The sequence below is a fragment of the Octopus bimaculoides genome, chromosome 2 (genome assembly GCF_046866305.1).
Source record: "Octopus bimaculoides isolate indiv1 chromosome 2, ASM4686630v1, whole genome shotgun sequence".
Lineage (NCBI taxonomy): Eukaryota > Metazoa > Mollusca > Cephalopoda > Octopoda > Octopodidae > Octopus > Octopus bimaculoides.
The window spans coordinates 193,232,126-193,251,487 of NC_142929.1; the positions used below are offsets into that span (position 1 = coordinate 193,232,126).

At 39.8% G+C, this 19,362-nt stretch overlaps 1 protein-coding gene across 5 annotated transcripts in view; it reads left to right on the plus strand.

The window, feature by feature from the left end:
• The window catches only part of LOC106871093 (cGMP-inhibited 3',5'-cyclic phosphodiesterase 3A), a 278,668-nt gene extending 272,351 nt beyond the window's left edge, over nucleotides 1-6,317 (plus strand). For all 5 annotated transcript variants that reach the window (XM_014917386.3, XM_052965806.2, XM_052965808.2 and 2 more), the window contains 4 exons: nucleotides 279-450; nucleotides 1,793-1,858; nucleotides 3,655-3,803; nucleotides 5,533-6,317. In XM_014917386.3, coding sequence (XP_014772872.1) covers nucleotides 279-450; nucleotides 1,793-1,858; nucleotides 3,655-3,803; nucleotides 5,533-5,847 — 702 coding nt within the window. In that variant the 3' untranslated portion in view covers nucleotides 5,848-6,317. The remainder of the gene's footprint in view (nucleotides 1-278; nucleotides 451-1,792; nucleotides 1,859-3,654; nucleotides 3,804-5,532) is intronic.
• The last annotated feature ends 13,045 nt before the right edge of the window (nucleotides 6,318-19,362 follow it).

Genomic DNA, 19,362 nt, shown 5'->3' on the forward strand with positions numbered 1-19,362 from the left:
GGCAGAGGTTTGTGCTCTCTGAGTGATCTTCTTGTTGTTGTTGCCCTCCTCCTGCTTCCTCTTCTTCTTCTTGCAGAATCATTTGCATGCCAGACAAAATGTTTAATGGCATTTCATTTGCCTTTTAACCTTTCAGGCTTTTGCTAAATAAGTACCAGTTGACCACTGGGGTCAATAGCCTTGTGCCAAAATATAAATCTGTTGTTGTTGTTGTTAGTACTATTGTATACTCTGAATTTGAAACCAGAAAATAATTGTTGAATGTTGTATAATTTTAGGGAGATGAGGAAGCCAGACTGGGAATGCCAATATCTCCATATATGGATCGACGGAATGGTCAGCTTGCTAAACTTCAAGAATCTTTCATTAACCATTTGGTAGCTCCCCTTTGTAATGCCATGGTATCAGCTGGTTTGGTTCCTGGCATTTGGGCTGATTTGGAAGATGAAGGTAAATCAGTTTGGCCCTTTTCTTTTCTTTTCTTTGACAAGAAATGACTCAGACGTTTCAGTGATGGATGGGGTCTCTACTGAATTTAATGGGCCACTCCTAGACACTACTCAAGGTTGGCACACCAGCTCAAAATTCAGGGCATTGCTCGTCATCATCATCATCATCACCATCATTTAATGTCCGTTTTCCATGCTGGCATGGGTTGGATGGTTTGATGGGAGCTGATAAGGTTGGGGAACTGCACCAGGCTCCACCTGTCTATTTTGGCATGGTTTCTATGGTTGGATGCCCTTCCTAATGCCAACCACTTTACAGAGTGTGCAGAGTCCTTTCACACAGCACCAGCATTGAGAAAGTCACCACACAACTTGCAAGAGAAAACTCCGTGGCGGGGGAGGATGTAGTAGTGGGGGTTGGGGGGGGGGGGGAATACGCAAAATATCACCATTAATGTTCATCCAAAGATCAATAGAATCAGTACCAGTGATATACTGGAATTGATTCCAAATCAATCAATAGTAAACCTCTATCCTACCTCTCTGCCACACCCCTACCCCATCCATTCCACTGACACCATCAATTCAAGGATGTTAGCACAACAACAAGTTGGTAGAGAAGGTTGACAACCTTGCAGTTTGTCCTCTTGGAAGACACATGAACATCACAACTTCATATATATATATATATATATATATATACACACACACACACACATACATACCTGTAGCCTAAAATGATAGTATTTATGCTGATGGAAAAGAAAATGGTATGTCAGTGTTTATGACCCCTCATCTCCTAACATACCCTACCTCCCTCCTTGGGTTTCATAGACTTGCAAGCTGCATGGTGACCTCACTAATGTTGGTGCCACATCAAAAGCATCCAGTCCATTTTGTGAAGTGGTTGGCATTAAGAACAACATCCAGCCACAAAAACTCTGCCAAAGCATATGTAAGGCTTCAGTGTGGCTTGTCGGACTGTCCAGCTGATGCTGGACATGGAAAAGGGAAGTGATGATGGTATATTGTCTGAAATTTTGTGGTACTCAATACAGATTCCATGCTCCTGGGTCATTTACTCAAAGAAATTACTGTTACTACTTCAAATAACATGACAAATACTAGTAAAAGGCCTGAACATCACAACACCTCTATCACTGAAAGAGGCAGATGAGTGATTTCACAACCCAAGTAGTTGTGAAATCTCTCTGAGGAGTTGTTGCCATAGAAACCCATCAACAACATTACTTTAATGTCATAAAAAATTTCATTGCAAACAAAACCCTGGCATAAACAAGATAATTAATGAAAGGTTTGTTTTGTTTCTGTTTTTGTTTTAGATTTGTCTGACAGCGAAAAAGGAGACATTTGCAAAGACACAGAAGAAGAAACTGACCAAGATATTGGTAAGGCACCGCATCTTTTGGTTGTTCCTTTGTCTCCACACCCACACCCTCATTTCCATTTCCCTTCTTTCTTCATTGTCATTTATATGAAGGACAGAGAGAGGTGGCCAAAGTGATTGGACTGGACATGGTACAGGAGATGTGCTGGGTGGGGGAGGGGGTTGAAAGGATTACAACAGGGGAAATATAAACAAGGGAAAACTTGGGAAGAATTGAAAAGAATAGGGTTTCACTTCACTCATAGGATTTGGAATTGAGAGGGATGAAAATATAGTCTGTTGCTGACACAATGTGGGAGTCTCTATACTGTTGTTTCATCTGCTAGAAATAGAAATTAAATGTCCTTCATGACACCTTATATTTTTTTTTAAAAACCAAGATAGGCCCTATTAGATAATGTAGTCTTTGATACACTATGTCTGAATGAAAGATGGAATGGCCATAGTTGGACTGTGTTTAATTAGAGGTCATTTGGCTGATACTGACTTATCACAGACAGGCAGATGTGGTTGTCATGGATAGAGATAAGTGGTTCTGCTGGTTCAATCCTGGCCGTGTCAGTGTGGAAACCCTGATCCTGGGACAACAGGGCAGCAGAAGTATCAGTGAAATCTTCTTCAAGTCATACCCTATACTCATAAACTAGGAAGGATATCTTGAATAAAATCGATATACCGAGTAACCTCAGTTGGGATAGCTTTGATCATGGAGCTGTGTACTCAAAGCTGACCTGGGGTTAAACGACAACCAGACATGTCACTTAAGAACCATCTTGATTCTTGGAAATAATTTTCCACATGTTTCTGTTGTTGTTTTCTTCCTGAACTGACCAATTCCATTGTCCTTATACAGTGTTACAGCCACACTGATTAATGGTGACTGACCAACTAGATTAGCAGAGAAGTCAAATTTAAAGTGACTCACTGCTGTCCAGTTTGCTTAAGTTACAACCTTAGAATGGCAACTGGGGAAGAAATGGGTGTTATTGAAATGAAATCTGTGTATGGCTACCTCTGCCAACCTGGGAAATGGTGATGCTACTAGCATCACCAATTTTGGATGTCCGATGGTTTAACACGAGTTTAAGTAGTTCTGTCTGAGATATCAAGGGGGTTTCTCTCTTTCTCATATACATCATCATTGTTTAACGTCTGCTTTCCATGCTGGCATGGGTTGGACAGTTTGACTGAGGACTGGTGAGCCAGATGGCTACACCAGGCTCCAATCTGATCTGGCAGAGTTTCTACAGCTGGATGCCCTTCCTAACGCCAACTACTCCGAAAGTGTAGTGGGTGCTTTTATGTGCCACCGGCACAAGGGCTAGTCAGGTGGTACTGGCATCAGCCATGCTCAAATGGTGCTTTTTACATGCCAGCAGCACTGGCAACGACCACGCTTGAATGGTGCTCTTTTATGTGCCACTGGCACAGGAGCCAGTCAGTGGCCCGAGCAATGATCACGCTTGAATGATGCTTCTAACGTTCCACTGGCACAGGTGCCAATCGGGTGGTACTGTCATCAGCCACAATACCAATTCCATTTGCCTCAACAGGTCTTTGCGAGCATAGTTTATTGTCGAATGATTGAATCTTTGTAATAGTTGTTCAGCTCCAGGCCAGTCATGTGACTTGAAACATGCCATGTAAGAGTCCACATCTACCAGGCTGCAGTCTGTAAGGTCAGTGGTATCAACCTCCAGACCAGATGTGCTGCTCTTCTCAAAGTGGTTTATTAAAAAGAGCCTAGATTTATAACTACGTTTCATATTGTTTTTACATTTCTCTCTCTCTTATCAGGGGGTGTGGCTTCTTCCAAGAAAACAAAAACCAGGAAAGTTAACTGCATTCTTACAAAGAACATGAAAGAGAATCATGAAATGTGGGTTACCAAAATAAAGGAAGAGGAAATCCTCAACAAAATGCGAACTGCTGAAGAGGAAGAAGAAGTGAGTTAATTCTTTATTTTTCCATTTCACCCCCCTCCCCTCTCTCATCTTCTTTCAATATACAAAGACTTTTGTGGTATTTCGTCTGCTGTTACGTTCTGAGTTCAAATTCCGCCGAGGTCGACTTTGCCTTTCATCCTTTCGGGGGTCGATAAATTGAGTACCAGTTGCATACTGGGGTCAATCTAACTGACTGGCCCCCCTCCCACCAAATTTCAGGCCTTGTGCCTATAATAGAAAGGATTATTTTTATTATCATTGCTTTTGCATAGCTTCTATCACTGGAGATGTACTACAGTGTCAGCTGTTCACTACCAGTGAACTAAGGTAACACCTTATTTTTCTAGCACCATCCGGAGTATTCGAGCGGTTCCAAGCAGTGCTGTTTTCTTATTGCAGCCCCTATTTGTTCCATGTACTTCTCAAGATTTTTACTCACTGTTCCCAGGGCTCTGGCAATTATTGATACTACTACTATCTTTTTCAGTGACCACAACTGCTTAACTTCCCAAGCTAACCTGTCATATCTATCGACTTTTCTTTCTTCCTTATCGCACACCTTGTTGCCAGCTGGGCATGCTATCTCTATGATCCAGCACTATTTGCTTTCTTTCTTAATTAAGACTATGTCTGGCTTCCTATTCTTTATCTCATGGTCGCACTGAATCATAAAATCTCATAGGACCTTTGCATTTCTATTTTCGATGATGCCTTTTTCGCTCTGTCAAGTCCATACTTGTTGCAGAGTGTCCAATGGACAATCCTTGCTATATTGTCGTAGCGTCTCTTATGTTCCTTCTGGGCTAGTGGCGTACATTGGCTGGTAATATGCCATACGGTTTCACCGTTTTGTCCACAGATTCTGCACTTATCACTTTCTTCTCTGTTGTTTATTCTGTATTTGATGTAATTCGTTCTTAGATTAGAGTCTCCATTTCCGGTTTTAAATCACGTTTAGTTATCCACAGCCATCTTTTTTCTCTGTTTTATCTTCAACTTCCCTATGAAATTGTCCATGCATTCTTTACTTTATCCACCTATTTTCAGTTTCATTCATTCTTAAGTGCTTGTACAATGCTTTATCTTTGCATTATTATTATTATTATTATTATTATTATATAATCAAAGTCATTATTCATCATCATCATCATCATTGGTTAACATCCGTTTTCCATGCTGGCATGGGTTGGACTAGGGTCTGGGAAGTCAGGAGGCTGCACCAGGCTCCAGTCTGATCTGGCAGTGTTTCTATAGCTGGATGCCCTTCCTAACGCTGACCACCCTGAGAGTGTAATGGGTGCTTTTTACATGCCGCCGGCACAGGGAGCCAGTCAGCCACAACTACAATTTCCATTTGATTGTGGTTTGATTTGATGTTGATGTATTTGACTCAATTGGTCTCCTCAAGCATAGAATGTCATCCTACGATCCAAAGGTACGTTTTTGACTGGGCTGGTTAAGCGACACTGGTGTAGGTTACAGCTGTGAACTCACTTTATTTGCCGAGTCTTCTCAGTCACAGCATACCTCCAAAGGTCTCGGTCAGTAGTCATTGCCTCTGTGAGGCCAACGTTCGAAGGTCATGCTTCACCACCTCATCCTTCCTGGGTCTCCCTATCATTATTATTATTATTATTATTATTAATGAAATGCTGAAGTTAAAAATGTTGGTAAGTTTTTTTGGATCTTTTTTCTTTTGTCTGTACTTGTTTATCTTTTCTATTTCCAGTTGGAAGCTGACAGTTTAGACTGCACAGAATTAAAAACTGAGATGGAAGCCATTAAAGAAGAGAGTGAAAGCTGCAGTACACCGCCAGTAACGTCATCGTCGTCCTCATCGTCATCATCCTCATCGTCGTCTTCGTCTACATCATCTACGTTGTCATCCATTTCTGTCACCACCCCCCATTCACAGTCATCACCATCCCCTCACACGGCTACCAGCACCACAGCTTCATTGGCATCGCCACCCCTGTCTCTGCAGCAAACACAACAACCAGCGCCATCACCAACACCACCACCACACCAATCTCCAAAGACTTAAATTTATGGATGTTCAAAGAAACAACTGAAAAAATATAAATATATATATTAAAAAAAAAATGGAAATCGACTGTCTTCATTTCTGAAGACAAGTAATAATAATAATAATAATAATAATAATAATAATAATAATAATAATAATAATAATTTTAATTATTATTACAATTATTATTATTATTACTAATTATTGTTATCATTATTATTATTATTATTATTGTTAAGATGAAATTAAGACTAGACTATAATAGTGTAAAGATTGGGAAAGAGAGAGAGAGAGAGAGAAAGGAGTGAGAGAGTGTAAAATATTGGGTGTGTAACAGAGGAGGATTGGGAGAGAGAGTGGAACGAGTGGAAATGACTCGTTAGTAAAAGAAATGAGAGGAAGGTATAGTGATGATGATGATGATGGTTTGTACAAAACTTTGAAACAAAATAAAGGGGAAAAAGATTACCAAAAAAAAAATAGAAAAATATTTTTAAAAAGTGAATCATTGAAATGAGAAGGGAAATCATGATAATAGTGATGATGATGATTAAAGACGTACCAATCATGTGAACAATCATAATAACAGTGATGATGATGATGATGGTGATAAGAGAACACATTATCAATTGTACCCAAGTGATCAATGATTAATCTGGACCTCCTTTAGTCATTTTTGTGGTGTATTGGTTTTTAAGTAAAATATCTCTTCTCGTGACTAAAACGACATGTACGCTGTCTTCAAACGAACACAGACAACATATGCATATACATGTATACACACACACACACGTATATATATATATATATATATATGTGTGTGTGTGTACATACATGTACTAATATCGAACAGTGAAAATGAGTGCTCAACACCACATTGGTGGATAAATATTGCTTATCTGTGGGTTAACAAAGCAACCAATGGTTTCATACAAAGAGATCTTCACAATTGTTCAAGTATGCCACATGGAAGTGTTGATACTCATCTTATTTTGGATGAGAATCCAAAATGGAGACGAGTGCCTACATATTCCCATGTGGCATGCTTGAACAATTGTGAAAAATCTCTTCACATGAACTAGCCTTGTTCACCCACAAATAAAGTATGTACATGAACACACACACACGCCCATATATAAATGGTTTTTGTTTATTTTTGTGATCCACAAACCTAAATGTACTCAATACAAGTTTATAAGGTATAAATGTAAATTTATTTATACGTAAAGGAGACAATAACTATATTACTGTACAAACAGTTTTGTGCAGTCAATGGTTTGATCCACTCTACACATCAGTAGAGTCTATGTATGAGTGAGTGTTGTGATTGTGCACACGAGAACAGCATCAGATGACTCAGAGGCTGAATGAACGAAACTAGTTAATGGTTTGGTCAGTAACACAATCATTGTTTAAAATACGTATATATAAATATATATATATATATATATATATATATACGCATACATATATATATATATATATATATATACGCATACATATATATATACGCATATATATATATATATACGCATACATATATATATATTATATATACGCATACATATATATATATATACGCATACATATATATATATATACGCATACATATATATATATATATATATATACATATATATATATGCATACATATATATATATATACATATATATATATGCATACATATATATATATACGCATACATATATATATATATATGCATACATATATATATATATATGCATACATATATATATATATATACGCATACATATATATATATACGCATACATACATACATATATATATATATACGCATACATACATATATATATATATATACGCATACATATATATATACGCATACATATATATATATATATATATATATATATATATATACGCATACATATATATATATATACGCATACATATATATATATATACGCATACATATATATATATATATACACATACATATATATATATACGCATATATACACAGTCCAAACAGGTATGGTATGATTGATCTCTCGACTGGTAAATCCCAACTTCATATTGACTGGAGGCATAGAGTCATGTCTGTGAGAAGATCTGTGTAACCCCCCCCCCTCTCCTCCCCCCACATCACTTCACTTCAATAGTATTATTAATTAGCAGAGACTTCCCAGTGAGACTAGCTTCTTGGCCAGAAACAAAGATTCACTTCTCATTTACAGAATACCATGAAATTGGAGCTTGGCACCCACCATGGTGTATATACAAAAAGATACAAGTGTTTGTGCGTGTGTAAGTGTGTATATTTACACAATCCACCCTTTACATGTTCCTACCCGTTTCAATTCTCCTCCATCTTAAATTGGGGTAAAGCGGTTCCTTTTTTAAATTAACATGACAGGAGTCAAGTATAATCAGGTTGGTTTGTTCGTTTTGTCTTCTTACAATTTATTTCAATTACTAATTTTATTTTTAATTATTTTCCTGGCATCTGACATCGTTTCTGACTAAAGTTTTTTAGTTTTTTTTTAAATCATTTTTTTCTTTTAATCTTTCTTATTCTAGAACTTTTATTTTTTTATTTATTAATTCTATTTATTCTCTGTGTAACCTAGCTTCGAAATGTGTATGTAACTGGTACGCATACATTCAGGTATTTGAATGTGTGTATGTGTGTGTAATGTAAACATATATGTATATGTGTATTTATGTTTATGTATATATATATATGTATGTGTGTGTCTGCAGCAACAACAACATTGGGAAAAAAGACCCCAAGAAACCCCTGTTGTTGGCATTGTGTGATTAGTTGTGGCAACAAATGGAATCCCCCACACACACCTACCCACACCTCGTTACCACCAGACCCATTCATTAATCAGTAAAGACCACAATGAAAGGAGGGAGGGAGGTGAGATTGTTATTTGTATATAATGATCATACATTTTGATTAATTAGGCAAAAAAATTCTAAACTAGATTTCCACACCTGATCAGGTGTCTTATATTTTTCTCTTCATTGGTTTTTTTCTTCTTTCTTTCTGTCAGTTAATTCTTCATATTCTGTCTACAAGATTCTTAGAGACATCTTACCAAAATATTCCCAGTTTTCTCATCTTTTAACCAAGAAATGATTAATAACCTATTTTTAACTGTGTTAATAAATTATTCCTATTTTTTAAATCTTTTTTTTTTTATCATTATTATTATTTCTGCTTATGTAGAACTTTGAACATATCAACAAGTTATAGCTGTCTTTTGTTTAATTTTTTAGAAATTATTATTATTATTATTAATAATAATAAAAGAGACTTTTTTTTATTGTGTAAAGATTTTTGAAATACTGTTAATCTTAACGGATAATACATACATGTATGGATCTCAAAACATCTGATGATCCAGCATCCGTTTGCAACATGTTCTGCAGAAGATGCAAATTACCACAACAATGAAACATACAAAGGGAATAAATGATATAAATGTGTGTTTATCATAATTTCTCGTGTGTGTATATATATATGTACAAATATATATATATACACATATATATATAAAACATGTTAATATTGAACAATGGCAACGAGTGCTCAACACTGCATTGGTGGATAAATATTATTTATTTGTGGGTTGCAAGGCAATTGAGGATTTCATGTAAAGAAGAATTTATTAACAGTTATGAAGCCTACCATGTGAGAATGTTGGCACTTGTCTCCATTTTAGATGGAGATGGATACCAACATTGCCATGTGGCAGGCTTTATAATTCTTAAGAGATTCCTTTTTATATATGAAACCATTGGTAGCCTTGTTAACCCACAAATAAAGTGTGTGTGTGTGTATCTCTTAGACATTATAACTGCTCATAATTTCATAATTTCAGACAGAAAAGAGAAACAAGCAAACCAGTGAAACCCTAAGATGCCAAATTTCTCTCCTATTTCAATGTTTTTTCTAACTATCCTGGTTGTGTGTCACTGCATTACTATCTGGTCAGCCTCAGGTGTTGGACATGATCTACTGTGGCTCAATTGGAAGAAAGGATTCTATAAAATGACCAGCATTGATGAGAGTGTCCATGTTGTGCTTTCAATTCTGAAGACTTGTAACAATGGTAGAATCTCTAGGAAAAAGTATTTGGTAGGTGAGACAAATGGTTGTGTCGTTATTATTATTATTAATAATAATAGTAATAATTGCTTCTGATTTAGACACAAGGCCAGGAGTTTAAATGAGGGCAAAGGGTCAGTGAATACTATCAACCCTAGTATTTGACTGGTATTTTATTGACCCCCAAAAGTATGGATGGCAAAATTGACCTTTGCATAATTTGCACCCAAAACAAAGATTTGGAAGAAATGCTGCGAAGCATTTTGTCCAATGTGTAAATGATTTTGCCAGATCACCAGCTTAATGATGATGATGATGATAATAATAATAATAAATGTTCTGATGCAGTACCAGGTCGTGGTTCTAATGGCTTCTGATCTTAACTGATTGGAAGTGTTATCATGATGTACATTGTTTTGTCTTGATATAAAAAAAATGGCCTACAGCAAAATACCACAGATTTGCTTGTCAGTTGTTTGACCTTAACCAGTTGAGCATGTCCCTTGGTGGCTGATGATATGTGCATCTCTGATCATGAGCAGAAGTGGTGGAGGAGCATCATAGCCATGTTTTGAGAGGAATTCTTTGGGGTTTGAATAATTCACCTTTGGAAACATGGGTGTTTTATTCAACATCCTTAACCCTTATTCAGGGATGGGCTACTCAACCTGAAAAAAATTCTACAAGGTCATGCGTTGTTAATCTTGATATAAGACCACCATGTCACGCACATATGGTTGTGGTGCATGTGCCTGGTGTACTCCAGCATTACTTTTAATGGCACGTACTGCTCTCTCATTCAGTAATAATAATAATAATAATAATAATAATAATAATAAACAAAGGATCAAAGAAATAGTTGTAAGTCATCATCATCATCATCATCGTTTAACGTCCGCTTTCCATGCTAGCATGGGTTGGACGAATTATTTGATAAAAATGTGTCATTTGGAGTAAGGGCCCCCTTGTTATCTAACAGTAATCTATAAAGTATTAAGAGATTATATGTTACCTTTTTAAACGCTGCTCCCTGGTTTTATATGACACAAGGGAGAGAACCTGTGCTTCCCAACTTTTTCCATGCCCACCCCTACAAAACTAATATTACAGTTCAAAATAAAAAAAAACAGCTCTGGTTTTTTTTTGGTTTTTAGTTCATTTACTACAGCAACATGGAATAATAACAGTAATAATAATAATAATTCTTTCTACCATAGGTACAAAGTATAGAATTTGGGGGAAGGGGCTTGCCAATTATGTTGACCCTAGTGTTAGACTGGTACTTATTGACTTCAAAAGGTTAAAAGGGAAAAGTTGACCTCAACAGAATTTGAACTCAGAATGTTAAGATCCAGAAGAAATGCTGTCAACTCACTACCTTTAATAAGAATAAGAATAATCCTTTCTAGGAGGGGTCTAGTTGATTACACTGACCCTAGTGCTCAACTGGTCCTTATTTTTATTGACCCCTTTAAGAAAGAAAGGCAAACTCAACTTCAACAGAATTTGAACTCAGAATGTTAAGACAGACAAAATGCTTTACAACATTCTCTCCAGCAATGCTAACAACTCTGCCAGCTCACAGCCATCATCATCATCATAATAATAATAATAATAACTCAAATGTGGAATCTAAAAACAGAAACAATTCCTATCATAGTAGGTGCCTTAGGTATAATAAAAAAAATATTCAGACAAATACATAACAAAAACACCAGGACTTACAAATATATATAACATACAGAAAATTGCACACATCCTACGCAAAACACTTTCAATACAGTAAACATAAGAGCACCACAGCAAACAGAGCTGCGCTCGGTAGTGAAGTGAAAGCACGTTATAAAAATAAAACTACTGAACAACAACAATAATAATAATGATGATGATGATGATGATGATGATGATGATGATGATGATGATGATAAAATTCTTTGTATGTTTTTATAGAACAGAGTTAATTTTAAGCATAAGTTAAATCATTTTATTCTGCGAAATGATTTTAATAAAATCTATCCTTTCCTTCTTGAAATACCATTTTGTATTCCACCTGGCATCGGACATCCCAGATTATGAAGGAACTCTTGCTCTCCACATGAAACAGAGGAGAGGTTATTAAGGCCATAATTAAAGATATTCAACCCTAAACTGATCTTTTAATGACTTAAACAATTTAACATTAAAATAATCCACAAAAACGTGTGAAGAATCCGGCTTCAGATTTCCTACTTCTGCTGGTCTTCAGGGACATTTCACCTGATGTAAACACTGGCTAAGTCTCTCCTAAATCTCAGATTTAAAAACCATAATCTGTAATTTAGTTAATGAAATAGTGATGAAAGAAAGACTAATTAAACATTCTACATGCATACAGTTATTAACAAAGGAAATTAGAATTAGCTGAAAGATTTATTTTGTAGCTCTACTTACCTCAGTATACCTGACTGACAACAGGTTCCACCTATATCACAACTGAGAGATTAATAGTTGGAAGAGTATCCAATTATAACCAAGTAATTAGTCCAACAGAAATTATTCCCTCAGTGAGGGAATTATCAAATTAAAACAATTGAAAACCCCAAATGAAGAAAACTGATTGTGAATTCTGTAAAACTGTATCACACATCTGCAATAATGGAGTTTGAGCAGAGAAGCAGAACTGTTTAATTTTGGGAAATAATGGAAAAAACAACTTTGAATGACAGAAGGTAGGAGTTTTCCCATCTGTCTTGGATGTAAAAAGAAAATCATTCTCTTGTTAATAAGAAATGGTAAATCTTACATCACAGTGTGATTTGTTGACATCGATGTTGCTAGCCCTGGTTGGGGAATTACATCAATGTCAATTCTGAAGGAACAGAAGCGACTTTAGCTTCATGTTGTTCTTTCTTTTTTTTTTTAATTTGAGGTTTTCATGAAACAGCCTTTCATTTGGATTTTAATCAATCTCACTGTTTTCCTCAAAGATGAATCATGTGGGGAAGAAAGTGGGAAATGAAAATTTCTTTCAATTTGTGCAAAGTAAAATCTAAAGAGGGGCTGTTTATTAAAACTGATTCCCTTATTTCCAAATTAACCATCATCTTAAGAGATAACAGCCAAGTTTTCCCTTAAGGTGATGGTTAACACAGAAATAGTATTTCAAATGTTGTTTCTTTCTTTACTTTGTCGATGTTAAAACAGTTTGGTTTTTTTTATGTGACATTAATGGAGATTCTATCAGTTTTGATTTTGTTTGGGTCATTTCTTGTAGCAGGGGGCGGGGGTCAAGAGTCTTTTGCTGTTGTAGCCTGAAGAGGAGGAATCATTGCTCTTCACCTTTTTTTCTCACCTCAAATATTTTTTTAAAGACAGAACAGCTGTATTGGGGGGTTGGGGGAGTCACTAATGCAGTAAATAATAAGGGTCAGCAAGGAACTTGGTGGTGGTGGTCATTTGTCTAGTGATAACCATTGGCCAGGAGAGGTTCTGGGAAAATGAGTTTAAGACAGATAAAAAAGGATAAGACATTTCACTAGAAATTATGATCTTGAAGAAAGAATATATCTTTATGTTTCAATATAAATTTGGGTTTGGTTCATTGAATTTAGTGGACAGACACTACACAATAACCTTTCTGCTACACACACACACACATATTTGTGTGTGTGTATTTTTTTATATATAACTACTATATATATATATATATATATATATATACACACACACACACACACACACACACACATAGTAGTTGAAAAATATCGTTATAGGCATAAAAATACCATAAACAATTATAGAAAAATGGAGAAGTAAAAGATGTTGAATCAAAATTAGATTCAATACAAAATAGGAATCAATACATACATGCGTTTCATATGATGAATCTTTATTAGAAATCATTCTTTCTCTCTTTTTGGACCTCTCAAAAAGTTTGAATTGTTCTCTTTTGAACTTATATATTATAATAAAATTGATAAAACAAATAGATGGAATGAACTAACTTTAATCCAAATCCCAACAAGTGCATCTGTGCATTGGTTACAGCTTTTAGCTGCTGAGTTTTCCATGTCTGTTACATATCATATAAACATGATCCAGCAGCAGTTGTGTTCCTGCACATCATCAGGTGAGGGACTTTGAGAAGTGGATCACTTATAGTTTCACACTGTTTTATACCACCCCTATTCTATTCTTAGCTCTACCATGATAAAGGGTAACACACACACACACACACACACACATATACATATATGCTTATATGAATGTGGTTCAACAAATCATTTCATTTATGAAAAGTCAAACAAAACCAAAATCCTGATGAATTTTTCTGTTTTGACATCAGTTCCATTCCTCCATGACCAACACAACTTTGCTTATTTCCCCAACAGTTACCAAAACTTGGGTCACTGATATAAGCAGCTAAAATCCTACAAGGCATGACCACAGCCAAATGACTACAATCAGTAAAGGAATAAACAGGAATCTTCTGATTTCTGCTGTATTCTCATTCGATGTAAAATTATGTTCACGAGGTTTTGCTAATAACTACTTGATGGATTTTCCCATAAGTCCTACGTCTGCTGAGAAAACAACATGGAAACCCAAGTGTCCTGTTTGATCAGCATCCAGATTTGGCTTTTCACCAACAGGACTTTGTTTTTAAAAGAGGTTCAATGGGAATCAATACAAACTTTCCGTGAAATCAGTTCTTCAGGCAAAATGCCTTGCATTATTTATTGTGGCTTTAAGGTGGTGAGCTGGCAGAACCGTTAGCACGCTGGACAAAATGCTTTGTGGCATTGCATCTGTCTTTACATTCTGAGTTCAAATTCTGCCGAGGTTGACTTTGCCTTTCATCTTTTCAGAGTCGATAAATTAAGTACCAGTTGTGTACTGGGTCAATCTAATCGACTGGCCACCCTTCCCAAAAACTTCGGCCCTTGTGCCTAGAGTAGAAAAGAATATTTATTGTGGCTTCTTATATCCTGAGTTCAAATCCTGCTGACGTCAACTTTGCCTTTCATCCCATCCAAGGTCAGTTAAAGAACCAATCAAGTATTTGAGTTGGTGCTATTGACTCATACACCTCTCTTTTGTAAATCACTGGCCTTGTACCGAAATTAGGAAGAATTAAGATTGTTGTCATTAAGATGGCAAATTGGTGGAATCTTTAGCACACTGGATGAAATGTTTTGTGGCATTTCATTCATCCTTATGTTCTGAGGTCAATTTCTGCCAAGGTTGACTTTGCCTTTCATCCTTTTCGGTTAGTGAAATAAGTACCAGTTGAACCCTGGGGGCCAATATAATCATCAGGCCCCTTCCCCAGCAAGAAAATTTCAGAACTTGTGCCTATAGTAGAAAGGATTATTCCAGTCGTCGTCGTCGTCGTCGTCGTCGTCGTCGTCGTCGTCGTCGTCGTCGTCGTCGTCGTCGTCGTCGTCGTCGTCGTCGTCGTCGTCGTCGTCGTCGTCGTCGTCGTCGTCGTCGTCGTCGTCGTCGTCGTCGTCGTCGTCGTCGTCGTCGTCGTCGTCGTCGTCGTCGTCGTCGTCGTCGTCGTCGTCGTCGTCGTCGTCGTCGTCGTCGTCGTCGTCGTCGTCGTCGTCGTCGTCGTCGTCGTCGTCGTCGTCGTCGTCGTCGTCGTCGTCGTCGTCGTCGTCGTCGTCGTCGTCGTCGTCGTCGTCGTCGTCGTCGTCGTCGTCGTCGTCGTCGTCGTCGTCGTCGTCGTCGTCGTCGTCGTCGTCGTCGTCGTCGTCGTCGTCGTCGTCGTCGTCGTCGTCGTCGTCGTCGTCGTCGTCGTCGTCGTCGTCGTCGTCGTCGTCGTCGTCGTCGTCGTCGTCGTCGTCGTCGTCGTCGTCGTCGTCGTCGTCGTCGTCGTCGTCGTCGTCGTCGTCGTCGTCGTCGTCGTCGTCGTCGTCGTCGTCGTCGTCGTCGTCGTCGTCGTCGTCGTCGTCGTCGTCGTCGTCGTCGTCGTCGTCGTCGTCGTCGTCGTCGTCGTCGTCGTCGTCGTCGTCGTCGTCGTCGTCGTCGTCGTCGTCGTCGTCGTCGTCGTCGTCGTCGTCGTCGTCGTCGTCGTCGTCGTCGTCGTCGTCGTCGTCGTCGTCGTCGTCGTCGTCGTCGTCGTCGTCGTCGTCGTCGTCGTCGTCGTCGTCGTCGTCGTCGTCGTCGTCGTCGTCGTCGTCGTCGTCGTCGTCGTCGTCGTCGTCGTCGTCGTCGTCGTCGTCGTCGTCGTCGTCGTCGTCGTCGTCGTCGTCGTCGTCGTCGTCGTCGTCGTCGTCGTCGTCGTCGTCGTCGTCGTCGTCGTCGTCGTCGTCGTCGTCGTCGTCGTCGTCGTCGTCGTCGTCGTCGTCGTCGTCGTCGTCGTCGTCGTCGTCGTCGTCGTCGTCGTCGTCGTCGTCGTCGTCGTCGTCGTCGTCGTCGTCGTCGTCGTCGTCGTCGTCGTCGTCGTCGTCGTCGTCGTCGTCGTCGTCGTCGTCGTCGTCGTCGTCGTCGTCGTCGTCGTCGTCGTCGTCGTCGTCGTCGTCGTCGTCGTCGTCGTCGTCGTCGTCGTCGTCGTCGTCGTCGTCGTCGTCGTCGTCGTCGTCGTCGTCGTCGTCGTCGTCGTCGTCGTCGTCGTCGTCGTCGTCGTCGTCGTCGTCGTCGTCGTCGTCGTCGTCGTCGTCGTCGTCGTCGTCGTCGTCGTCGTCGTCCGTCGTCGTCGTCGTCGTCGTCGTCGTCGTCGTCGTCGTCGTCGTCGTCGTCGTCGTCGTCGTCGTCGTCGTCGTCGTCGTCGTCGTCGTCGTCGTCGTCGTCGTCGTCGTCGTCGTCGTCGTCGTCGTCGTCGTCGTCGTCGTCGTCGTCGTCGTCGTCGTCGTCGTCGTCGTCGTCGTCGTCGTCGTCGTCGTCGTCGTCGTCGTCGTCGTCGTCGTCGTCGTCGTCGTCGTCGTCGTCGTCGTCGTCGTCGTCGTCGTCGTCGTCGTCGTCGTCGTCGTCGTCGTCGTCGTCGTCGTCGTCGTCGTCGTCGTCGTCGTCGTCGTCGTCGTCGTCGTCGTCGTCGTCGTCGTCGTCGTCGTCGTCGTCGTCGTCGTCGTCGTCGTCGTCGTCGTCGTCGTCGTCGTCGTCGTCGTCGTCGTCGTCGTCGTCGTCGTCGTCGTCGTCGTCGTCGTCGTCGTCGTCGTCGTCGTCGTCGTCGTCGTCGTCGTCGTCGTCGTCGTCGTCGTCGTCGTCGTCGTCGTCGTCGTCGTCGTCGTCGTCGTCGTCGTCGTCGTCGTCGTCGTCGTCGTCGTCGTCGTCGTCGTCGTCGTCGTCGTCGTCGTCGTCGTCGTCGTCGTCGTCGTCGTCGTCGTCGTCGTCGTCGTCGTCGTCGTCGTCGTCGTCGTCGTCGTCGTCGTCGTCGTCGTCGTCGTCGTCGTCGTCGTCGTCGTCGTCGTCGTCGTCGTCGTCGTCGTCGTCGTCGTCGTCGTCGTCGTCGTCGTCGTCGTCGTCGTCGTCGTCGTCGTCGTCGTCGTCGTCGTCGTCGTCGTCGTCGTCGTCGTCGTCGTCGTCGTCGTCGTCGTCGTCGTCGTCGTCGTCGTCGTCGTCATCATCATCATCATTATTATTATTATTATTATTATTATTATTATTATTATTATTATTCAAGCATTGGGCTGGCGGGGTCGTTAATGCTTCAGACAAAATGCTTATCAGTATTTCTTCTGACTCTGCTCATTCTGAGTTCAAATCCTATTGAAGTTAACTTTTCCTTTCATCTTTTCAGGGTCAGTAATATATAGCACCAGTCAAGTGCTGGGGTTGATGTATTTGACTTGCCCCCTCCCCTCAAAATTGCTCGTCAAGTGCTAAACTTTGAAACCATTTTTGTTGCTGTTGTTCAGGCAGTGACCTGGCAGAGTCACCATTGTGTCGGACAGAACGTTCAGTGGCATCTCTTTTGACTCTTCACATTCTGAGTTCAAGTCCTACCAAGGTCAACATTGCCTTTTGTTCCTCAAAAGTTAAAATAACTGCCAAGTCCTGGGGTTAATGGGATCAACATAACCCACCCCTACTGTTACACCTCATGATTGCTGGACTTGTGCCTAAATTAGGCAATAGTTGTATGATTTTCTTTCTGGGTCCATTCATACGTCAGCCTTTAAATCCCTCTTTTGCAGGGGCCCTAAATTGTATAAACCCACCATTTACCTTTAGATACCAGTTATATCCATAGTTTTTGTGTAGATCTGACACAAAATACAATTGCAGGATTTCTGAAGATCAGAAAAGCAAAATTAAGAATTGTACCTTGTGAAAGTTGACATTGCTCTTCCTCAGATAACCCCAAGGTGGCACTTGTGAAATTCCAACTCACACTGGTAACTTGAACCCCTATATGTTCGGTTAATTAAACTTTTTTTTCTTGTTTGTAAAAAGATCCTGGAATCATTCTGCATACATTGGTATGTGTAGTGTAGTTGTAGAATTTGATGAAGGCCACAACGCAGTCAATGGTAAATGTATTATTTTATAGTAAAAGTACAAATTGACAGGAATGTACTGATGGCCGAGGTTGAATGAAAAACCTTCAACAAGTGTGTGTGTGTACATACACACACAGGAACTACTATGTATGTGTGCAGTATATATATATAATGTATATGTGGATACGTATGTGTGAATGCATGTATGTAACTATTCATCTAGGTATGTATGGAAGTTGTCATCATCATCATCTAACGTCCGTCTTCCCTTCTGGCATTGGTTGGATGGTTTGACAGGATCTCACAAGGCAAACGGCTTTGTTGGTCTCCAATGCCTGATTTGGCATGGTTTCTACAGTTGGGTGCCCTTCGTAACATCAACCTCGTTACAGAGTGTAGCTGGGTGCTTTTTATGTGGCACCAGCACTAGTGAGGTCACCAAGTACTTCGCAAGACCCCTCAAGTGACTGGGAGTGCTGTGGGAGGTGACTTTGTGCCAGGTGTAGAGAGAACTAAATTAGGAAAGAGGGACAGGAGCAGGTGTCTTGCTCTGGAGGAGATACACTGAATATTTGGATTTAAGAATATAGGTTCCATGTGATATACATATTCATGATGTCTAAGACATGCTGATTTCTCCAATTTTAACCCCACCCGAGTCACCATCTTCCTCTAATCACTCTAACATTCTCCAAACAAGTATTTATGTTTGCCTGTATGTGTACAAATGTGTGAGTATAAAAACAAAGTCCTGTCCCCCTTTCAATTTTCTATCTCTCCTCCACACCCTGGCCTTAACCACTCCCAGACTTCTTGAAATTTTTGTTTATTTTATTATTTATTTTTGTTTTTTTTTATATGATTTCTCAATGTCAACTCATCTCCCCCACACACACACACTTTTGTGTAACCCCCTTCCTCACTCTCCCAGACAAATACCAGATCTTATTATTAAAGAAACTGATATGAGAACAGACCAGTCTGAAGAATGCTTTAAGCAGGAAACT